Source organism: Cyprinodon variegatus, unplaced genomic scaffold (assembly GCF_000732505.1).
Source record: "Cyprinodon variegatus isolate N-32 unplaced genomic scaffold, C_variegatus-1.0 Scaffold193, whole genome shotgun sequence".
Taxonomy (NCBI): Eukaryota; Metazoa; Chordata; class Actinopteri; order Cyprinodontiformes; family Cyprinodontidae; genus Cyprinodon; species Cyprinodon variegatus.
The window spans coordinates 690,165-709,031 of NW_015150646.1; the positions used below are offsets into that span (position 1 = coordinate 690,165).

The 18,867-nt window shown below is 36.5% G+C and overlaps 1 protein-coding gene across 2 annotated transcripts in view; it reads left to right on the forward strand.

Moving 5' to 3' along the window:
• Positions 1-1,909: 1,909 nt before the first annotated feature.
• The window catches only part of acap1 (ArfGAP with coiled-coil, ankyrin repeat and PH domains 1), a 40,833-nt gene continuing 23,875 nt past the window's right edge, over positions 1,910-18,867 (forward strand). For both annotated transcript variants that reach the window (XR_001481355.1, XM_015379509.1), the window contains exons 1-9: positions 1,910-2,442; positions 8,819-8,876; positions 13,643-13,762; positions 14,023-14,076; positions 14,277-14,335; positions 15,303-15,486; positions 15,736-15,780; positions 15,875-15,970; positions 17,853-17,927. Coding sequence is in view for 1 of the 2 variants with exons in the window: in XM_015379509.1 (XP_015234995.1) it covers positions 2,390-2,442; positions 8,819-8,876; positions 13,643-13,762; positions 14,023-14,076; positions 14,277-14,335; positions 15,303-15,486; positions 15,736-15,780; positions 15,875-15,970; positions 17,853-17,927 (744 nt within the window). In the remaining variant the exon portion in view is untranslated. The remainder of the gene's footprint in view (positions 2,443-8,818; positions 8,877-13,642; positions 13,763-14,022; positions 14,077-14,276; positions 14,336-15,302; positions 15,487-15,735; positions 15,781-15,874; positions 15,971-17,852; positions 17,928-18,867) is intronic.

Sequence of the window (18,867 nt, forward strand, 5' to 3'; positions counted from 1 at the left end):
CCATTTACAACTAAAACACGGTTTGATGAGCACACTGACACTTCAGTAGTTCAATACTGATGCACCTATGACTCCGTAGCCTACATGATAATTGATTCATTGTTTTTATTATATATATTCTAACACTGTGAGATCAATAAAAAAAATGAATTAAGCAATTTTTTGTTTTTTTTAATATAATAATATCACTATACGGGGTTATAGCGCAGGGTGCTTACATTGCTATTTATATAGAGGGATATTTATATTTATATATATAGTTATTGCACTGGGTGTGAAACAGAGAAACAGGTTAATGGCTCTTTAATTATTTAACAAGGCCAGTTTTTCCTTAATTTTATGATTCATACATTTATTGTGTTTATTAAGAGAACTGAAACATTGCAGTGCAATTACTCGGTGGTCTCTGAATCTAGGATTTTATTCTTGTTTAAATGCAAGGTTTCTCTGATGCCTTAAAGAAAAAATTATTTGTATTCTTTAACTACCAGAGAAGACATTTAATAATTTTCATGAGTTTAAAAGAATAAATACCCTACCATTCCTGATTTTGACCTGGAGTATAAGAGTAAGGATTTAATGCTGGATACTAAATCTGATGAGAACGGAACAAACAAACAAAAAGTTAAAAGTTGGTTTCAAAATATATTTTCTCAGTGTTCAGATTGTTCTAAGCACTACCCACCCCTATTTATTTTTTTCCTCCTTTTCTTTAAGCCCTTATCACTCCTTTACAGAAAACCACCCGGTTGGTGAGCCATATCGCCCTTTGCCAAAAAGCGAACCACTTAGTATAAGGGAATTATGATGTTTTACAGATGTTTTATCAAGCAGTCTATTTCTGGCCAGGGGCGGAGCTAGATGGGGGGCCAGGGGTGGCCATGGCCACCCTTAGCCAATCTAATACAGATGGTGGAAGCAGTAATGCTCTCAATGGAATATTCAAAGCATTTACATTTTTCATATGAACAATTCATTGACAACAAAAACCCTCTGGTTAATTATGCGCATCAATATAGAAACATTAAAGATGATAAGTACAGAATTCATGCTCTTTTCAGAAGAAGACTTTGTGTTTTATGGGGTAAAGAGAAAATTATGTGTCTCTGCAGGTCATCTAAGAGTCTTCAGTAAAATTATTGATAAATAACTATTTTAATAAAACTAATTAAATAATCAATTTATGTAGATATTAGTACTTGTAAATATCAATTTTATGCAGAATGATTATTGACAAAAGTAGGTAAGTAATGACGATGAAAAATATGTGTCCCCCAGAACTCAAACTTTAAAGAATTGTATCCATTATACCTTTTATCTAGAAATTACAGATGTTTAAATATTTATGCGTCTATTTGTCAGCAAAGGTTGTAGGAAAGTATAGTTTATCTTTATTTTGAAAATATGGATGTTGTGCCCATTAATTTTATTGCTGTAGATTGACCCTAAGATCAACTTTCAGCCACCCCTCAGTGTACATTGGTTATTGCCTGGCCACCCTTATAAAAATGTTCTGGCTACGCCTCTGTTTCTGGCAGCAGAATGATTTATTGACTGTGGGAAACCTGCGAACAGGTTTTTGCACTTCAGTAACAACAAAACAGGGCAGGTTGCCAGACAAGAATCCACACCCAGCAATCTGTGCGAAAAGCTCCCAGCTCAATGAAACTGGAGAGTTTAAAACAGCTGCCAGATCCCCTCCATGCATTCTCTGTTTACTATCAGCTGGTTTCTAAGTTAAATGTTATTGACTCACATGGTGAAACTATAGAGATGTGGGGCTGTGTTTTCTAACCCGTTATTTTGCTCCTATTTGAAACCATAATTTGCTGTGTGAGTAAGAAACACGGAAATGGAGATGAGTGCGATGTAGGGGGAGGACCTTCTTTGTGTGGAACAGTTTGCGCTCAGTCCGCATCAGACGCGCAACTCTGACAGGCTGCTGCTCTGACGCGCTCCAGCTCATGCGGGAATATTAACCTCTAATTATTACTCTTTATTTCCCCTTAGATCCTCTCAGCTCAGGGTTTGTTTGTGTTTTTGCAGCATCACTGCAGCTGACTGAAGGAGTGGAGGGATCTCTCCTCCTACCTCACCAGATAAGATGGCAAAAACAACGTTTCAAACCTCTGCCTTGATTCAAAAGTGGTGACAAGTTGACTTCACACACGGATGTGAGCCGGAAAAGACTAACAGGACGTTTTTTTTTTTTTTTTCAAGGGAAGGATTACATTTTTTTCTCCTTTTTTATTTTCCTGTCCAGCGATGAGCCAGGCTCCTACAGTGGGCCCCTGAACCCGGACAGACACAGTTTTCTTTTTTGCTCAAACTAAACTCCAAAGGAGGGATTAAGATTAACACCGCTGGTTCTGTGCAGATTAACGCAGGGATGACAGTGAAGCTGGACTTTGAGGAGTGTCTGAAAGACTCTCCTCGCTTCAGGTGAGATCAACTAAAGCTATAACATTGAGGAGACACAACTGAAGCTTAACTTTAAGAGCTAAATTCAATCTATTAGGGAGTCCATCTGAATTAAATGTGGTGTTAAGGATGTGTGTACTGATTTTAAGTAGGCCTGTTTCATTAAAAAAATATAATATATTATAATCTAGATTGCTAAAATGAAGTTTTTACATTTTAAGCATCAATTTCTGTTCACTTAGTCTATTACAGCTTATGACCTCCACCAGGGGCGGAGCTAGATGGGGGGCCAGAGGTGGCCCTTAGCCAATCATTGGCAACCCCCACCATTTTTTCCGCCTTTAATACAGACGTTGGCAGCAGGGGAAAGTTCAAACTTATTAAACATTTAAATTTTTCATTTATTAGCAATTACTTAACAACTAAAACACTGTGGTTAATTATACACATCAAAATACTAACATTAAAATTGATATATACAGAAGTCATGTTCTCTTCTCCACTAACCTTTGTGTTTTATGGGGTAAAGAGAAAATTATGTGTCTCTGCAAGTCATCTAGGAGTCTTCACTGAAATCATAGATACATAACTACTTTAATAATAACTTAATGTAGATATTAGTCCATGTAAATATTAATTTTATGCAGAGCAATTTTTGATAATAGCAGGTAAGTAATGACAATGGAAAAGATGATTTTGTCCACTAAACATTTTATTTAGACGGAATGGATGTTTAAATATATGCATCTATTTGTTAGCAAAGGCTGTAGGAAAGTATAGTTAGTCATATTTAAAAAAATATGGATGTTTATGCATGTGCGTCCAGTTTAGATTGAGCCTGAGGTTCTGGTGCCTATCCGTTTTCCGCCACCCCTCAGTGTACAGTGTTTTTGACTGGCCACCCATATTAAAATTTTCTAGCTACGCCTCTGCCCCCCACATGTGATCTCAAAGCAGAATTTAGAATAGAATAGAAAATCTCTTCATTGTCTCACAAAGGGGAAATTCTTGTGTTACAGCAGAACAAAAAAACATTATAGAAAAAATTTTCACACAAATGTGGACCTTAGAAAAGTGTATAAAATAACATAATAGTGAAGATTAAAATAAACAAAACAATATAAAATACTGTAGTGTAAAGTGTTTTAACAATATAACTACTGGGCACCTGGAGAATAAATAACCAATATATGGCTGTGGATATTTTTGCATAAATGGATATTTTAAAACAGCAGCAACATCAGAGATGTGCAAAATGACTGACAATTTGCTTAAGAACAATGCTGACTTTCTCAAAAAAAAGTCTTATGTTTCCGTCTTGCAAATACGTTCGATACTTGGTTGTGGCTCCTTTTGCACAAATGTCTGCATTAATGCAGCATGGCATCGAGGAGATCTGCTGAGGTGTAAAGGAAGTTGTCATAGATTTAGTTCTGGGTTGAGGTCTGACCAATTTTCCGAGCGGTTTATTGGTCATTGGGGCAAGAAAGCAGTATTTCCACAAGACCTGTCACTAAAAGCAGACACATGTTTGTCTTAGGTTTCCTAGACAGTGGTTTGAATTCAGGTTTGATCATATATAATGGATCAGTGCTCTGCAAATCATTACAAACGTTCAGTTTAACACCAAGCATTTCACAACTTCTGTCTACCTCTCCATTGCTTCTTCATACTCTGGAGCAGTGGTGTCATCTCAGGTGTAGGCATATAACACATGGATGAAACAGTTGTTGCCCATCCATGTTTGGTGACTTGTAACCATGGATTCCGGATGAAGTCCAAACCTTGAGAATCTCCTGTAAACTAGATTTAACTTTGATTCACAATCCTCTGAAGACTGCGTTTATCCCTTTGCCCCTTTATCTAAGTGTGCTAGAGATTAGACTCCCCCGTAGGAGAAATTAACAGAAACTAGCTCCGTAACCTGACCTTTTTATTTTTAGTTTCTCTAAATCAAGCATCCCCAAAGTCAGTCCTGGAGGGCCACCGTCCTGCAGGTTTTAGAGGTTTCTCTGCTCCAGCACAGCTGATTTACATTGATAGTTGATTAACAGGCCTTTGCTGAACTGCAGTCATCAGAATCAGCTGTGCTAAAGCAGAGAAACCTCTAAAACCTGCAGGACAGCGGCCCTCGAGGACCGAGTTTGGGGATGCCTGCTCTTAATCAACACATCAAAAATGTTACTTTAAAGTGTGTGTTTTTTTTTCTTAATGAATTTAACTGCAAAGTAAAGCTTTGAGTGTAATATTCTATGTGCGAAGTCATGGTTTTGCTGGGGGCCCCCTGCTGGCCTGGAGGATCTCAGTAAAATCTTTAGTTGCTTATGTTTGGGCGGGCTATGTGCATAGGTTTGGTGCAAGATATAAGATAAAAAATGTTCTTTCCCCATATGAGTTCAATTAAGCCGTTCCACGTGGATACCATACGAGAGCCTTATTATGAGGCAAGAGCATGAAGACTCATCCAGCTAGCTGAGGAAAAATAAAAACAATATTGGGTCCCAGAGGTATAAGTTGTCATATTTTTATTATGCCACTTTTGGAGTCAACACCAATGAATACCACAGAAAGATGGGGATTATGAAAGTAGAGACAGAGTTCACAGATGCATATGAACTAAAAGTATTTCTGCACCCATGCGGTACTCCCAGACTTACATCCAGCCTGGATCAATCTATCTTTATGTAGTTTCCGTAAGGAGTTGACACCGCAGGTCTAAGAAATGCTGGCAATTATTTTTCTTTCAACATCAGCAGCTGGTGTAACCTGGAGGGAAGTGTCACTAAGCTGGTTTTGCAAAAAGGCTAGAGAAAGCAGGGTGTGCCCCCACAGTTCCTGGCACCCTGCCTGATTCGCTTCTTCCCCAGCAAATTTACACCCTCCATCCGTCTTGCCCTCTTTTATTTTGCCCTCTCCTCGTGCCTCTGTTGCCCATGTTGTTTTTACGCGGTGGAAAGTTTGAGCCTCAGCAACCCTTCTGAGCTGTTTTCTCATGTTAGGCGGAGGGGAATATTGGGGGTGAGGTTTTGGTGTTGCTGAAACGTATCATTATGATGGATAAAACATGGAGAAATTTAAAAAAAGAATGTGACAGCTCCTGGTCAACCGTTCAGATGAGTTGTTGCCAGGTAACCGGAGGGGTGGGGGGCAGCAGGAAGTGAGGCGAGATGTGCTGCATTGATCAACAGCAGGCAGGAAGTGAGTTCTCTGTGCGGAGAACCACGACGGAAACTCAGCCTCAGCGCTGTCTGAGTTTGCTCTCTTTGCTGCCTTTCAGAAGAGGTGAAGCGGTGAAAGATGTACATCGGCTGAAGGAATATAACACCTCTGGTACCTCGTGTTTAATTCAATTTCTTTCCCCTTCATTGATGTGTTGTTTAGTTGTATTATAAAAAGGGCCTGACCTAAGACTCTTTGCACTCACAAACACAAGCATATATTGTCTGTCCCAGCTCTCCTCTCTTCTCACCCCACTCAGTCTCATCTCTCTGTGTAAGTGTGTGTGTGTGTGTTTTTCTGCTTGCTGTACTGTTGGTGGAAGGCAGCGGAAACCACATGCTTGAGCTGCTGGCAAGAAATGAGAAGACAGACAAAAAGAGACACTGACTAATGCTCCAAAACCCTCTGAAAACTCGCTTAGTACCATGACCTGTGTGCATATTTGCGGCAGAAAGTTTGACAAGGCCTCAAACATGTGCTTTTCAGTCAAATTGAAACATATTTTCCCCTTCTGGATGTTATACTTTGTATTTAAACAAGCATAAACTGAACAGCGTGTCCAAAACTTTTCTCATATCCAATGGAATGCATCTAAGATAATGCAGAAGGTCAGCAAAGTTTCTAAAAATACCAAAGACGTCATAAGTTTCTTTGATGTGTTGGATGTAAAGATGCCTTGTAATTAGGGTTCTGGAATGCTGCTGTACCAAATGCAAGATTTTACTGTTTTAATAGGTGTTTTTTTTGCTAAAAAAGTAACAAAAATGGAGGAATCTCAAAATAAGATTGAACTTAGCTGCAAGGAAGTGTTTAAAAAAATATTGTATAAGGTTTTTATGTTAGATTTTTGGCAGAAATCGTGATGTTTTTGCATATTCATAAAGGGTGCTCTGGGTGGAATTATTTAGAACTAATTCATCCCCTTTTTTTAAACACAGTGTACTAGAACCAAAAACAATAAACAATTATACAATTATATGTAATTCTAATAAATAAACACATTAAAAAACAAATATTTTAAAATTCCACCCATCAAGTGCACAGTATTTTGAATTGGAGTCGTCATTATATCAGTGTGCATTGCCTCATTGCCATGATTGGTAAAGTATGGTATTTTAAATGCTATGCTTTAAAGCTTTATAATGAGGTATGTGTTATTTTATATATATAAAAAAAAAAAAACATACCATTATTGGGTAATAACTCTGCTATTACCTATTAAGCCTTAAAAGAGGAACGTCAATGTTTTGAGCGAGCAATCGGAAGATTTTATCCCCACCTGTCATGTTTAATAGTTTGTGAGTAAACCAAGTTCAGACTGCAATATGTGGAAACTTGTGATGAAATTAATTGAAGCTACAATTAAAAACAGAAGGAACAATCCTGGGAACATTGGCAGTGAAACAAGCAAAGGCGTTAATGAAAGAAACTAACAAGGAGCAAAAACCAGGGAGCTTCTATACGGAGGGATGTGTGAATGCTGACAAAGAATGCATCTGTTAATCAGGTGATATGTGAAGCAACTGAGGCAGAAGGTAATTAACCATACTAAGGGTTCAATTAGTTAAAATAGAAGTAGCTGAACTAAGAACCGATTTAAATGAGGGGGATGATTAACTGAGAGTTAACAAATATCATTTTAAATTCATAAAGGGCAAAACGCAAGAATGAACTTAGAAATGAAACCCACACAAACATAAAGAGCAGCAAAATGACAAAAAAAGGACTCCAAAGAAACCTAAACAAGTATTACATAGCAAATATTAAATATTTTTCCTCCTTAGGGTCTGCATTTTCCTTTACTCTCTTTTCATTTTATGTGTAATCATATAAGCCATTGTATAGTATTTCAAATATGAATAGCCTTTGTTATAGTTTGGATATCATCAGAAAGTGTCTGTAGGTGTTTTTGTTAGGAGTTCTCATGTCGCAGCAACTTGTTGAAAACCAGGTAATTTTTAAAAAATGCTGAGAATGCCCACTAATTAAAATTCTCAGTATTTTCATTGGGTTTCTCGGAAGAAGATGTGCTTTAAAAATAAATTTTTATTCAATTCTCAGAGGCATTTATAGCTAATTTGTTAAATATTCACAAGAAAATCAAAAGTCATTCAATAACCTGCAGTTTTCATTATAAAGCCAGAGTAAAACTTAACCCTCTCTTATAAACAGACAAAATTAAAGATGCTTGTCAAATATTTAAAATGCTTTTAGTAGATAAATATATACATAGAAATGTTGCATGGAGGTTAGGTGTAGGAAGTGCAAATCTATAAAAGCAGGTGTTGGTCAGCAGGGGTGTTTGTGGGATCATATGTGTCTGAGAATGGCCATGTAGAGACAATGTAAGGTAGAATTCCCATGCTACATTATGGACATTTACAGGTACCTATGGTGACAGCCGTTTGGCTGTAAATCTATCTGTAGATGCTTCAGATCTTATTTGTTTGTAGCCACATTATTAGGACTAAAACATAAACATATATATTCTATAAATGTGATGTCTAGCAACAGTTTTTAAGTTTGACCATGGGAATTTGGGTTTATTAATCTTTTTATTAATTTGAATGAAAAAAGATGTGCCAAACAATTACATATGTGAAAGTGTGTTTCAGTTAAACTTAGACACTTAAACAAACTTTATTGTAATGTATAAATAGAGTGTATACAAAACGAAATTTCATCTTGTATAGCTCTAATGACGTCTCCAATTCTAGGGCTCTTTCTGCTCGCTGGCGTCAAGGGCCACCATACATACATATTGGGGGGAAAAAAGAAATTTACCTCTGCATTTAACCAATCCCCTTGGGGCTGCCATTGTGGGGCATTCAGGATTTAAGGATCTTGCTCAGAGAGCCAAAATGGTAGTCGGTTTTGAACACACAGCCTAAGGATTCCAATCTCTATACCCTAACCATTTGGCCACCACTCTCTAAAAGTTACCTCCTTTGAGCCGGATTCAAACCAGCAACCTAAGGATCTCCGAAGTCATACCCTACAGTCCTCCGCTCTACCAACTGAGGAATCAAAGGGGCCATAGAGCTACCGTAGGGGCCTTGGAACATATGTAGGCGTGAAAGTGTTAAATTAAATGTGCAAAAGTTTACAGCTATGAATAAAATGTGTAAAGTGGTTGGACTTCAACATACAAAAAATTTGGTCTGTTTGTCCGTTTCAGAGCTGAAATCGAAGTTGTCCAAAATGACGTGAGTGAGCTCGAGACTCGCCTGGAAAAGGTAAGGCTGACCTTTATCACCTATTCCACATCCAGTCAGGTATATCAGCTGTTAGGGGAAAAGCTCCCTTTGGGGAAGGAGGAGTGAGAAGTGTTGGTCAGGGGTTTGGGGACAGCTTTACCTGAAGCCAGCAGGAAGTAGCTGCAGGTACTGCTTCCCCTTCATATTACCCTCTCGGTGACAGAGAACAACACTTTGTTCTGCTTCAATTCGTCTTCCCTGCTTTACAAATACGTTACGGTTTCAGATGTATTCAGCTGATAAGCTAATAGACCAAATGCAGTGTTTCTGTTCCCCTGATCATACCTAATACACACGGAATGAAATGCCACACTGCAAAAAATAGGTCAATTTTTCTTAAAATATCAGCATTTTTCTCTTGAATTAAGCAGGTAAGTGAGACACTTTGCCAATGGAATAAGAAAATTTACATCCAAAATAAGAAAAAACTATTGCATCGTGTTATTTTTAGTGCATAATATCAAATCATCTTATTTTAAGAAAAAAATACTCATTCTTTTGGCCGATCGTCTTATTTACCTACTCAAAATAAGGGCAAATGCACTTATTTTAAGAAATGTTGACTTTTATATGCATTTGTAGTTTATTCCATTGTAGGCCAGAGAAAATTCACTTTCTACATTTATCTGAATAAGAACCACAACATCTTATTATTCAGACTCTATAAAATGGATAGGAGCAGTTTGATTTATGAAACCACATGAGCAAAAATTAAAAAAAAGAAAAGCAAAATGAGATGAAAAAACGGTTATCTGGCTTGTGCAACTCAGTTTGAAATTTGACCTGCCTGTCAAAGAAAGGAAACAGACAAACATTTTTTTTTCCGGCGAGATCAGATGGATTTTTTTTTTTTGTCACTTCTCTCTTTTACTCAAGATGTGTTTTAACATGCCCGACATGAGCAGAGATTAAAAGCATTTGTCAGATAAAAGTTTTTCTCATGGACAAAGATTTTTCTGTTTTAAACCACCTATTCTTCCAAAACACCAAACCTCTGATTAGTTTCACAAGTTATATATTACTAAGTTTAAAATATGCAAAACTAGAGATATATAGATTAGACCTTGCCAGTGCAGATTTCCTGCTTTTTTCAGTATTTAACCTGTAGATGATCAATCAGAGCTGATCACAGTTAACTGTGTGGTGCTAATGGCCAGATCTTTGCCCAATATCTTTATATAATCATATATTTTATAATTATACAGGATGAGCTTATCGCTGCGGGGATTTTATTTACTTCCTAATTTCTTTGTTTTTGGTAACAGATCACTTTTAATTAACTGCAACTCACTACAGTTGTGCTCCTTAAAGATACCAAAAATATAATATATTGTGATGTGCTTTCTAGTTAGTTTTACCACTCTGCTGCTAATGCGCCAAATGAAGGGCAGATTTTACCGAGCAGAATAAAACAGCTATGCACATGCACAGGATTGTTTTGTGTTAATGTTATGGAGAAAAAACAAAACTAAAAGAAGCACCAAGAAGAAAGTCCATATCATCAAAGAGTCAAGAAAAAAAGCAGATCATCCCCATCGTATTGTTGCAAAGGGATGCAATCGCCATGCAAGTACACAAATTCACAGCAAATTCAAAAAGCACTGCACAAAATGAGAATAGATTACAAAAAAACCCCAATAAAACTCAAACATTAGCCTAGCAAACACAAAAATGAGAAAAAAACATCATGTCTGATGCTTTCCCAAAATCCTACAGTTAACTTTTTTGTTGCAACCTATTGCAAAATAGTTTTTCAACAGGAAACAGTTTTGCTGTAGAAAAAGGTCTTAAAACTTTTTTCATTGTTCTAAATCTGGTGGAAGGCATGTTGGACAAAGAATAGTGACTTTGGTCCATAAATGGAATACAAATAGATTGAATCTATGTGTCAAAAGTTTAAGAATTGAACTTTTTATTTATCGGTATGGATGTTGTGATACAATTTTTATTACAATTCCGATACAATACCATTATTGACCTTGTATGATATCAGCATGAATCCTACAATTTCTATTACTTATTTTTTACTGTGGAATGATGGAAAAGACTTGATCAAATTATATCTCTAAAACAGACAAAAATATTCAACATTACAAACAAAAGTGGGTAGAGTTGGAGTATTTATACGAGCTTTGTAATGTCAGAGAATTTAGTTACAATATAGAAACAAGCTGATATATTTCATTATTAACTTTTTGGGCTGATATCGGACTGATCTTCGATATGAATATCGGATCGGGAGATCTCTATTCATCAAATGTAAATTGTTGACACTTTTGTAGGTGTTTTATGCTTGTTCCGGGGGAGTGGTGGCCAAGTGGTTTGGGCATAGAGCCTGGAATCCTGAGGTTGTGAGTTTGAAACCCACTCTTACAGACTGCCACTCTGGGTCCCTGATTAAAGACCCCTAACCCCACACTGCTCCCCGGGCGCCTGGAAGCCCACTGCTCCCAAAGGGGATTGGTTTAAATAGAGAGATGAATTTCGTTGCGCTGTACTTGTGACAGTGTAATGACAACAAAACACTGGAGAAAAAAAAAGTAATCGTTTAGATGTTTACCTGTGAATTGTCTTCATCAAAAAGTGTTTCTAAACAGTATTACCAAATGTACTTTAAACAAAAAATAATGTGCAACATAATATATTGACCTTTCATCGTTTATGTTTATTGCTTTAAGTCTTATCTAACTTCAAATGAACAAGAAACATGCAGTGACTTTAAGTAAAGTACAGACTTGGATGAGTCAATTTATTAAAGTTAGCAAAATAAAGCAAGAGTGAGGGATATTCTTCTTACTATGTTCTTGTTTGCTGTGTTTTTCTTTTTAAGCAGACAAACCGGCAAAACTTTTACATTTCAAATCTACAAGATTTTTATCCCTTTGCTAGTTTCATTGAGAAACTTTGCTAGTTTCATTGAGATAATGTCTGATTAATTAATTGTTGAGCAAGAGAATATCTACGATCAATAAAATTTTGATATGATAAATATGATTAAATTCTAAATTTTGACCCAAAGTACTTTCTACATTCTTTTTACCTCTGCGGCAAGATGTGTGGACACCATTGCACTAAGAAGAAGAAGTGATTGTTCCTGCTGCTGCACAAATAACAGCATATATTAGCATACCTAGGTAAAATATAAATTTAGCACTTTGAAGTCAGCAGTCTTTTAAAATTTTACTCTATGGAGCAACACAGTAACTAGACGTCTGTGTTTTCATTGGTTGACAATATGGTTGGCTAATCAACATAAATACTTACTGTATCACCTGGAGAATTGAAGAGAGAATTGAATTTATCTTTTTTGCGTAGTGCAGGAGTGGGTTCAGGGATGTCTTTGAGATTTTTAACTACAATGGCTTTTCTAGCTTACCGGTATCATAGTTTTCACACTTTTCTACTTATGGTTTCTCATACTCTCCATTGTTCAGTTATGTCCACCACGGGCACTGTTAAACAATAACAGTGGTGAAAACAATGTTCAATAAAATCAATGTTGAAACATCTCATTTCATGGCAGAAGAAGGGTTATTTTCATCATTTTATTTAGTTTGCAGTACTTAGATGTTTTGTTGATATAATTATTACAGTATTTTTTAAATACTTTGTTTAATTTTTACCTCCAACTTCATGGCTTAGAACCTCATCTTTCTCTCAACTGCCAGTAGAAAATGTGTTCTGTTCATTTTTACATGCACACAACCAAATCGCTTTGCACATTTTAACATTTGTGCGGCAATATTTGTAGATCACCTGCAACACGGCCAATTATTTCCCGTAATAAAAAGGAATTGCTCACACAATTTTAGCGTCCCTTACTTTAAATATTTGAAGATCGGACCCTCGATGTAAATAGCTGCTATAATGAATGCAGAAGTCTGGTACGGTTGTGTTACCACAACTTCCAGACTTGGAATTCCGACTTTCAGAGCCATTTTAGTTGGAATATTATGGCTTTAAAGACGATTAAAATGCACCATGATATATAACTTTAGTTGTTTCAGAACCACATGGTTTTGATACCAGCATCCCCTACCAGTATTACTTGACCGCAGTCTCACCCATTATCTACACCAGGGGTCACCAACTTTGTACTCGCTTGGGTCATAAAGGGGCCCTGAAGGACCGCATGGGGTGCCCTCAGCATCTTCTTAAAACAGAGCAACTCACCAGCAGACAATGTTGGAATTTCTATTCTAAGCTGCTGTTCTTATTTTTTGTCATTTGTAGAGCATTTCATCATATCAATCATTTAGAACATTTAAGCATTTATAGGAATGTATAAAGACAAGACGTAAAAGCAAATTAGAAATTTAAAGAAACAATAGAAATATGTTTATCAATGCAGTTTAGTTGAATGCTGACTCCTCCAGGTTATAGGTCAGTATTGGTAGCCCATCCTATGACTCAGTACCTATTAAGTAGCCCTGAGTCTTTAAAAAAACAACAAACGCACAAAATCTCAATAAAATGTGTTTAGAACAACAACAAAAAGCACCCATTAATATATTTTCAATATAATGAGGTTGTAAAATGTGTTGCACCCAATGCTACAAAGATATGTGTTAATTTGTAAAACAAGCTTAACATTTTTTAAGTTGTCTAAGAGCCTGAATTTGTAAATAAAACAGTTTTAAATCAGTTAATAGCATCTAGAGCTTACATATGTGAGAACCTGAAATTGGTTTTCGTTGAGCCATTCACACTATAATCACTTAAGTTGCTTTGTTTGTGTCTTTTAGCTTGTGAAACAATGCCAGGCCATGCTGGAGGCCGGTAGAGTCTACTGTCAGACCAGTAAGAGCTTCGTCAATGGTTTACGGGAGCTCGGACACCAGTGGTCAAAGGACAGCACCATCGAGGTGACAAAAGACAAGCTGACTTAAGCTTAATCAGTTAGTTATTCTCTCATGTAAATGATATACAATGCAACATGTTTTGCTTTAAATTTATTGAAAAGTACGTTTTTATTCATTGCAAATGTTTATTGGTAGAATACTGCAGCACTTTTTAGGTATAGAGCTATAATAAGTCAGTTTGGTAAAAAAGACATTTGAATATTTAAAGTTAATATTTGCAAAAAACAACAACAATAAAACTAATTTGAGGTGTCTGTCTTCAGGACTGCTTGGACAAATTTTCCAAAAAGCTGTCTGCCATCTTGGATGCACAGGGGGTGAGTCTGGAAGCCAGTCTGTCAGTTTCTGCTTGCATAACTTCTTCATTCCAGTCATGGTGGTTATCAGCTGTAGTATGTGGTCAAGCAAGCAGACATGCATCTCACTGTCAAAAATATCTCATTAGACCTTTAACTGTGCGCTGTACTAACTAAGCTGGATTCTGTTTCTTTTTTTTTTTTTCTCATTTTCTTTTTAGGAAGTGATTGAGACGATTCAGAAGTCAGTGAAGACAAAGCTGCAGACCTTCGTGAAGGAGTGAGTAAGCCGCTTTACGCCACCTACCTTGGGGCTGAAATGTTGGACTTAATTCCCAACAACATTTCTGTCGCAACAACAACAACAACAACAGTGCAATCTTTGCAATTAGCCAACATGTGAACCCTGAGACTTATTCTTGCTCTCTGCTTCTATCAGCGGAAGATAAAATGGTGCAATACATTATGTGATAAATGAGTTTAGATTGTTAGCTTATTGATTTCTTTATATAGATTATTGAGAATATTGACACAAATTCATTAAAAACATTATTATTTACTTAAAAGCCATATTTATTTTGTATTATACAACACCACATATGACAAAAGTAGATTTAGCTAATATCAGTTTATTATAACAGAAAATTAAATCTATGAAGCTGACGGGTATTTATTGGTGTTTTCAGTCAAAATTTAGAAGAATTAGTAACAACATCAGCATTTTCTTGTTTGAAATAAAACAAGATAGCTCAGACTGAAACACATAAATATGCTGTGATGTAAGCAATCTGGATGCATGGTTAGAGTTGAAAGGTGAACCTCCACCTACGTCTCCAGTCTTGTGCGGGTTTCCTCCCTGCATTGTCCTGTTTAACTCCCTTGCACTCTGATATGCAGTGGTAGTTTTCCACAGCACTCAACATTTTGCACGTAACCAAAAATATAAGTTTTCCTTTCAACCGAGAATAATGCAACACTTCATGGTGGTCTTTCTAAATAAAATTCCAACGAAATATATAAAAGTTTGTATATTTTTTACATTATTCTTACAGCATTATGAATAATTGTCCATTCTGTCTGTTTTTTAGTTCAAAATGTTTTTGTAAATACAGCAAAATACCTGATATTTTCCCTGAAATGCTGTTAGAATCCTTGATCAGCTCATAATTGCTCTTCGTTGTTAAGATAGAACTTAGAGGAACTACAGAAAACGAATTCCAGCTTAATGGTTGTTTTCTCTCACACAGAGATGTTCGTAGGTTTAAGGATGTCCGAAAAGAGTTTGAACGCTGTAGCGAGACTCTGGAGGGGGCGCTGGCCAGAAACGCCCAAGCTCCACGAGGGAAGCAGCACGAAGTGGAGGAAGCAACTAACGCTCTGCTCGGCGCACGCAAGGCCTTCCGGTCAGGGGCTTTAGACTATGTGCTGGAGGTGAGGAAGGCCATGCAGAAAAAAATCAAATAAGCGCCACTTAAGTCTTTTAATATTTTAATACATGCTAATTTTATTCCTTATTTTTAGATTTTAAAGGTAGCCTGAATGAAATAAGCAACAGCACATTTGATTGTAGTTTTGACTGCTAACTGTGTTTATATTTTCTGCAGGTTGTGGCTCACAGTTAGTCAGTGAGCTACCTATGCTGATGCAAATATGTGTAACCACAGCGTCCTTTTGTTTCAGATTAACGTCATTGAAGCCAAAAAGAAGTCAGATATTTTGTCGGCCGTGAGTTCATAGTATCTTTTTTGCTTTCTATTTTTATGTATATTTGTTTTTTTATTTGAAACATCTAATTGTAAAAAATGTTTAATGCCTTTAGATGCTGGCCCTCATGGACGTCCAGTCTCAGTTCTTTAAACAAGGCCATCAATCTCTGTCAGAGCTGGATCAATATTGCCAAAAACTGAGTGAAGAGGTAAACATTGGATCCTTATAACTACTGTAATATGTTTGCTTTGACCTGAGTTCTCAATCTGAATCAGAAAAAGTAAAGTTTCTAGGTTTTTTTTGTGTACAGTTGATTAAAATGAGGTTTGAAAATCCTCCTGAGCATTTATGAAAATCAATTAACTAGAAGACAGAATAAAATGAGATGCATGTGAAAGGGGTTGTTTATTGGTGTATAGAAATAAACTGGGGTAAAAGGGGAATGGGGGGAAATGACTACAGTATGATACGCTAAAATAATAAACCACAAAAGAGACATTTCTTTGACAATGCTGCCTGATCAAAAGGTCTGGATGTTGTTGATGCTCCCTCAAAGGTTTGAACATGTTATTATTTCTTAGGTGAAACAGCTAATTTAAAAAAAGGAAATCATAGACATTATAAACCCCATGGAGGCTGGAAAGTTGGGGATTTATCAAATGACCCAGTAGATTCCCCAGCTCTGGATATGGCATGAAACCCTGTTTCTGTATGAAAAACAACCTGGTAGCCTTGGTGAGAGAGAGACCACAACGCTGACTGGGTAAACCCAACAGGGGTGGGGTCAGAGTCACAAGATGACATCACACTTTGATCGTGACAGGAAAAAGTGAGCAACAACAGGAAATATTTCACATGTCTGCGAGACTCTATCTCTCTCTGTCAGTGTGCTCCAGCTTTAATATTTCTGGGGAAACTGGAAGCAGCATTTCTCCTCCGTCAACATTGAAAATGTCTTTTAATGAGATACATTTAAACCAAGAAACAAAGTATGAACTTAGCTGAATTAGACGGCAGAAATGTCCTTCCTGTTACAACAGTTATCTGTAAAATCCAGGCCACGTGTTTATTTAGCTATTTTTTTTATTAGACTTCAAATAAGTTTACTATTTTCCACTTCCTGTTTTCAAAGAAGCCCAAAGGAGGGGCATCCCACCTCTTAGTATCATGTGTCTCTGTTTGTCTAAGAGCCAAGCACATCTGAAATGAAAATAAAAGGACGTTAGGATTTATGCCTTGTTTCAATGCTTGCCTGTGTATGTGGTTTAACCAGTTCCTTATTGACTGGTTTGGTCTTGCTTGTGCTTTCACTGTTACACATATATTCATGATTTGAACTTAAATTATTAACCTCTTCCTTTGATTTTGTTTTGGTTTATGTTTTCCAGTAAACTCTTTTGAAGAAATTTTTTTTTCTACTTTTTTCTTATCCTGATATCCTTCAATAAATAACAATAGCCAGTCCACCTGTGTGGGATTTGCTCTCTAAACTGCAGTAATTTGTTAAAACAGTGACTATTGGCTGTTCAATCAAAAGAGTCAGACATTTATAAAAGATGGCAGGGGGTAATTTATAACCGAAGGAACGTCATAAAGAGTCCAGAGTACAGTTTCAGGACAGAGTGACATGTTTAAATCGATCATTTAAAAATGATTTATTGGAAAGCATATCCCTGCATTAGAATGGTTTAGTCAAGTCAAGACATTAACCTTTTTATAATGACAAAACTTAAATGCTAATGTTCAAAGATGCTTTCATCTGACTGCAGTGGAGCTATTTGGAAAAGAAGTATAAAGTTTTTTGTCTCTTGATGTGCAGAGCTGGTAGAGACATTCGCCGCCTCTATTCTGCTTCTTAAAGTGCTTCTACAGAGTTTAAAAGCAGCTCTAAGAAGTGGTAATTTAATAAGGATCAATGCATTCTCTGTTCTGAGAATGTGCTACTATTTGTTAACCTATCTCACAGTATCCCAGAAGAATACGCTGAATTTTGTGGTTGAAATGGGACTGAATGGAAAAAATGTGAATACCTTGTGAGCACTTGCATAATGAATTATCTTTAACAATTGTGTTTTTTTCTTTGTTTACAGCAAACTCAGTTTGTATTGAACTCTGCCAGGGATAAGAGGGATATGGAGCAAAGGCACTCAGCTATTAAGAAAAAGGTAAAAAAACAAACAAACAAACAAAACACAATTAATAACTAGAAAAAGCTGTTTCGCAGAAACAGCAAAGTGGGAATGCTTTTTTGCTGAATGAAATAATAAAAATTAGCGAAAGAAACTGCGAGAAAGAAAAGAAGCACAAATTAGCTGAGGAACATATGAAAATGTGAGAAGCTGCAAACTGCAGAAAACAATTGAATCATCTGAAGATTTTGTAGGGTTGAATCAATTGGCAGTAAAATGGCAGAAACAAACTCATCTTAAAAGCTGCACAGCCAAACCATACATGATATCAAAAAATGTCTTGAATGTGGGTGCTAGAAGGCTCTTAATATAATGTCTCCCAAGTTTCTAGAAAAATGTATAAAGAAATTTTGAAGGGGGGGCACCTACTGCCCAGAAACATGTCAGGCGTGTTATGAATTAGCAGCAAACAGAAAAGCTTAATTCCTGTCCAGAAAGAGAGCAGAATGAAGCCAAAGTTCACAACATAGGCTGAAAAGTATGAAATTAGTTGAATTAGAAAAGAAATTACAAAGAAAAACTGAATCTTATCTGGTTGAAGAAAAATGAGTAGCTTAAGGATGGTAAGTAAAATGTTGAGGAAGATGGTATTGAATAAGTATCAAAATTTTGAAATTGTGGAAATGTCAAGACTTGGCACAACAAATTGAAATGATTTAAAATGTGTCGGTTGATCACCATAAAGAAAACAGTGTCATCCTTAGAGGATTGAAAATATACAAACCTATGTGCAAGACTGACCATGAGAAGCAGAGGAAGGACAGAGAGAGAAGCTTATAGAAAGAGAGCTAATACCTCTTAAGGAGCTGAATTTATAAAAAAAAATTGAACCTGCATGTTATGAGCCGCTGTGGTGATGAAAGCACGGTTGGCAGGCTTAGGCTGCATATTACGAGGTTAGCAGATGCTTTATTAC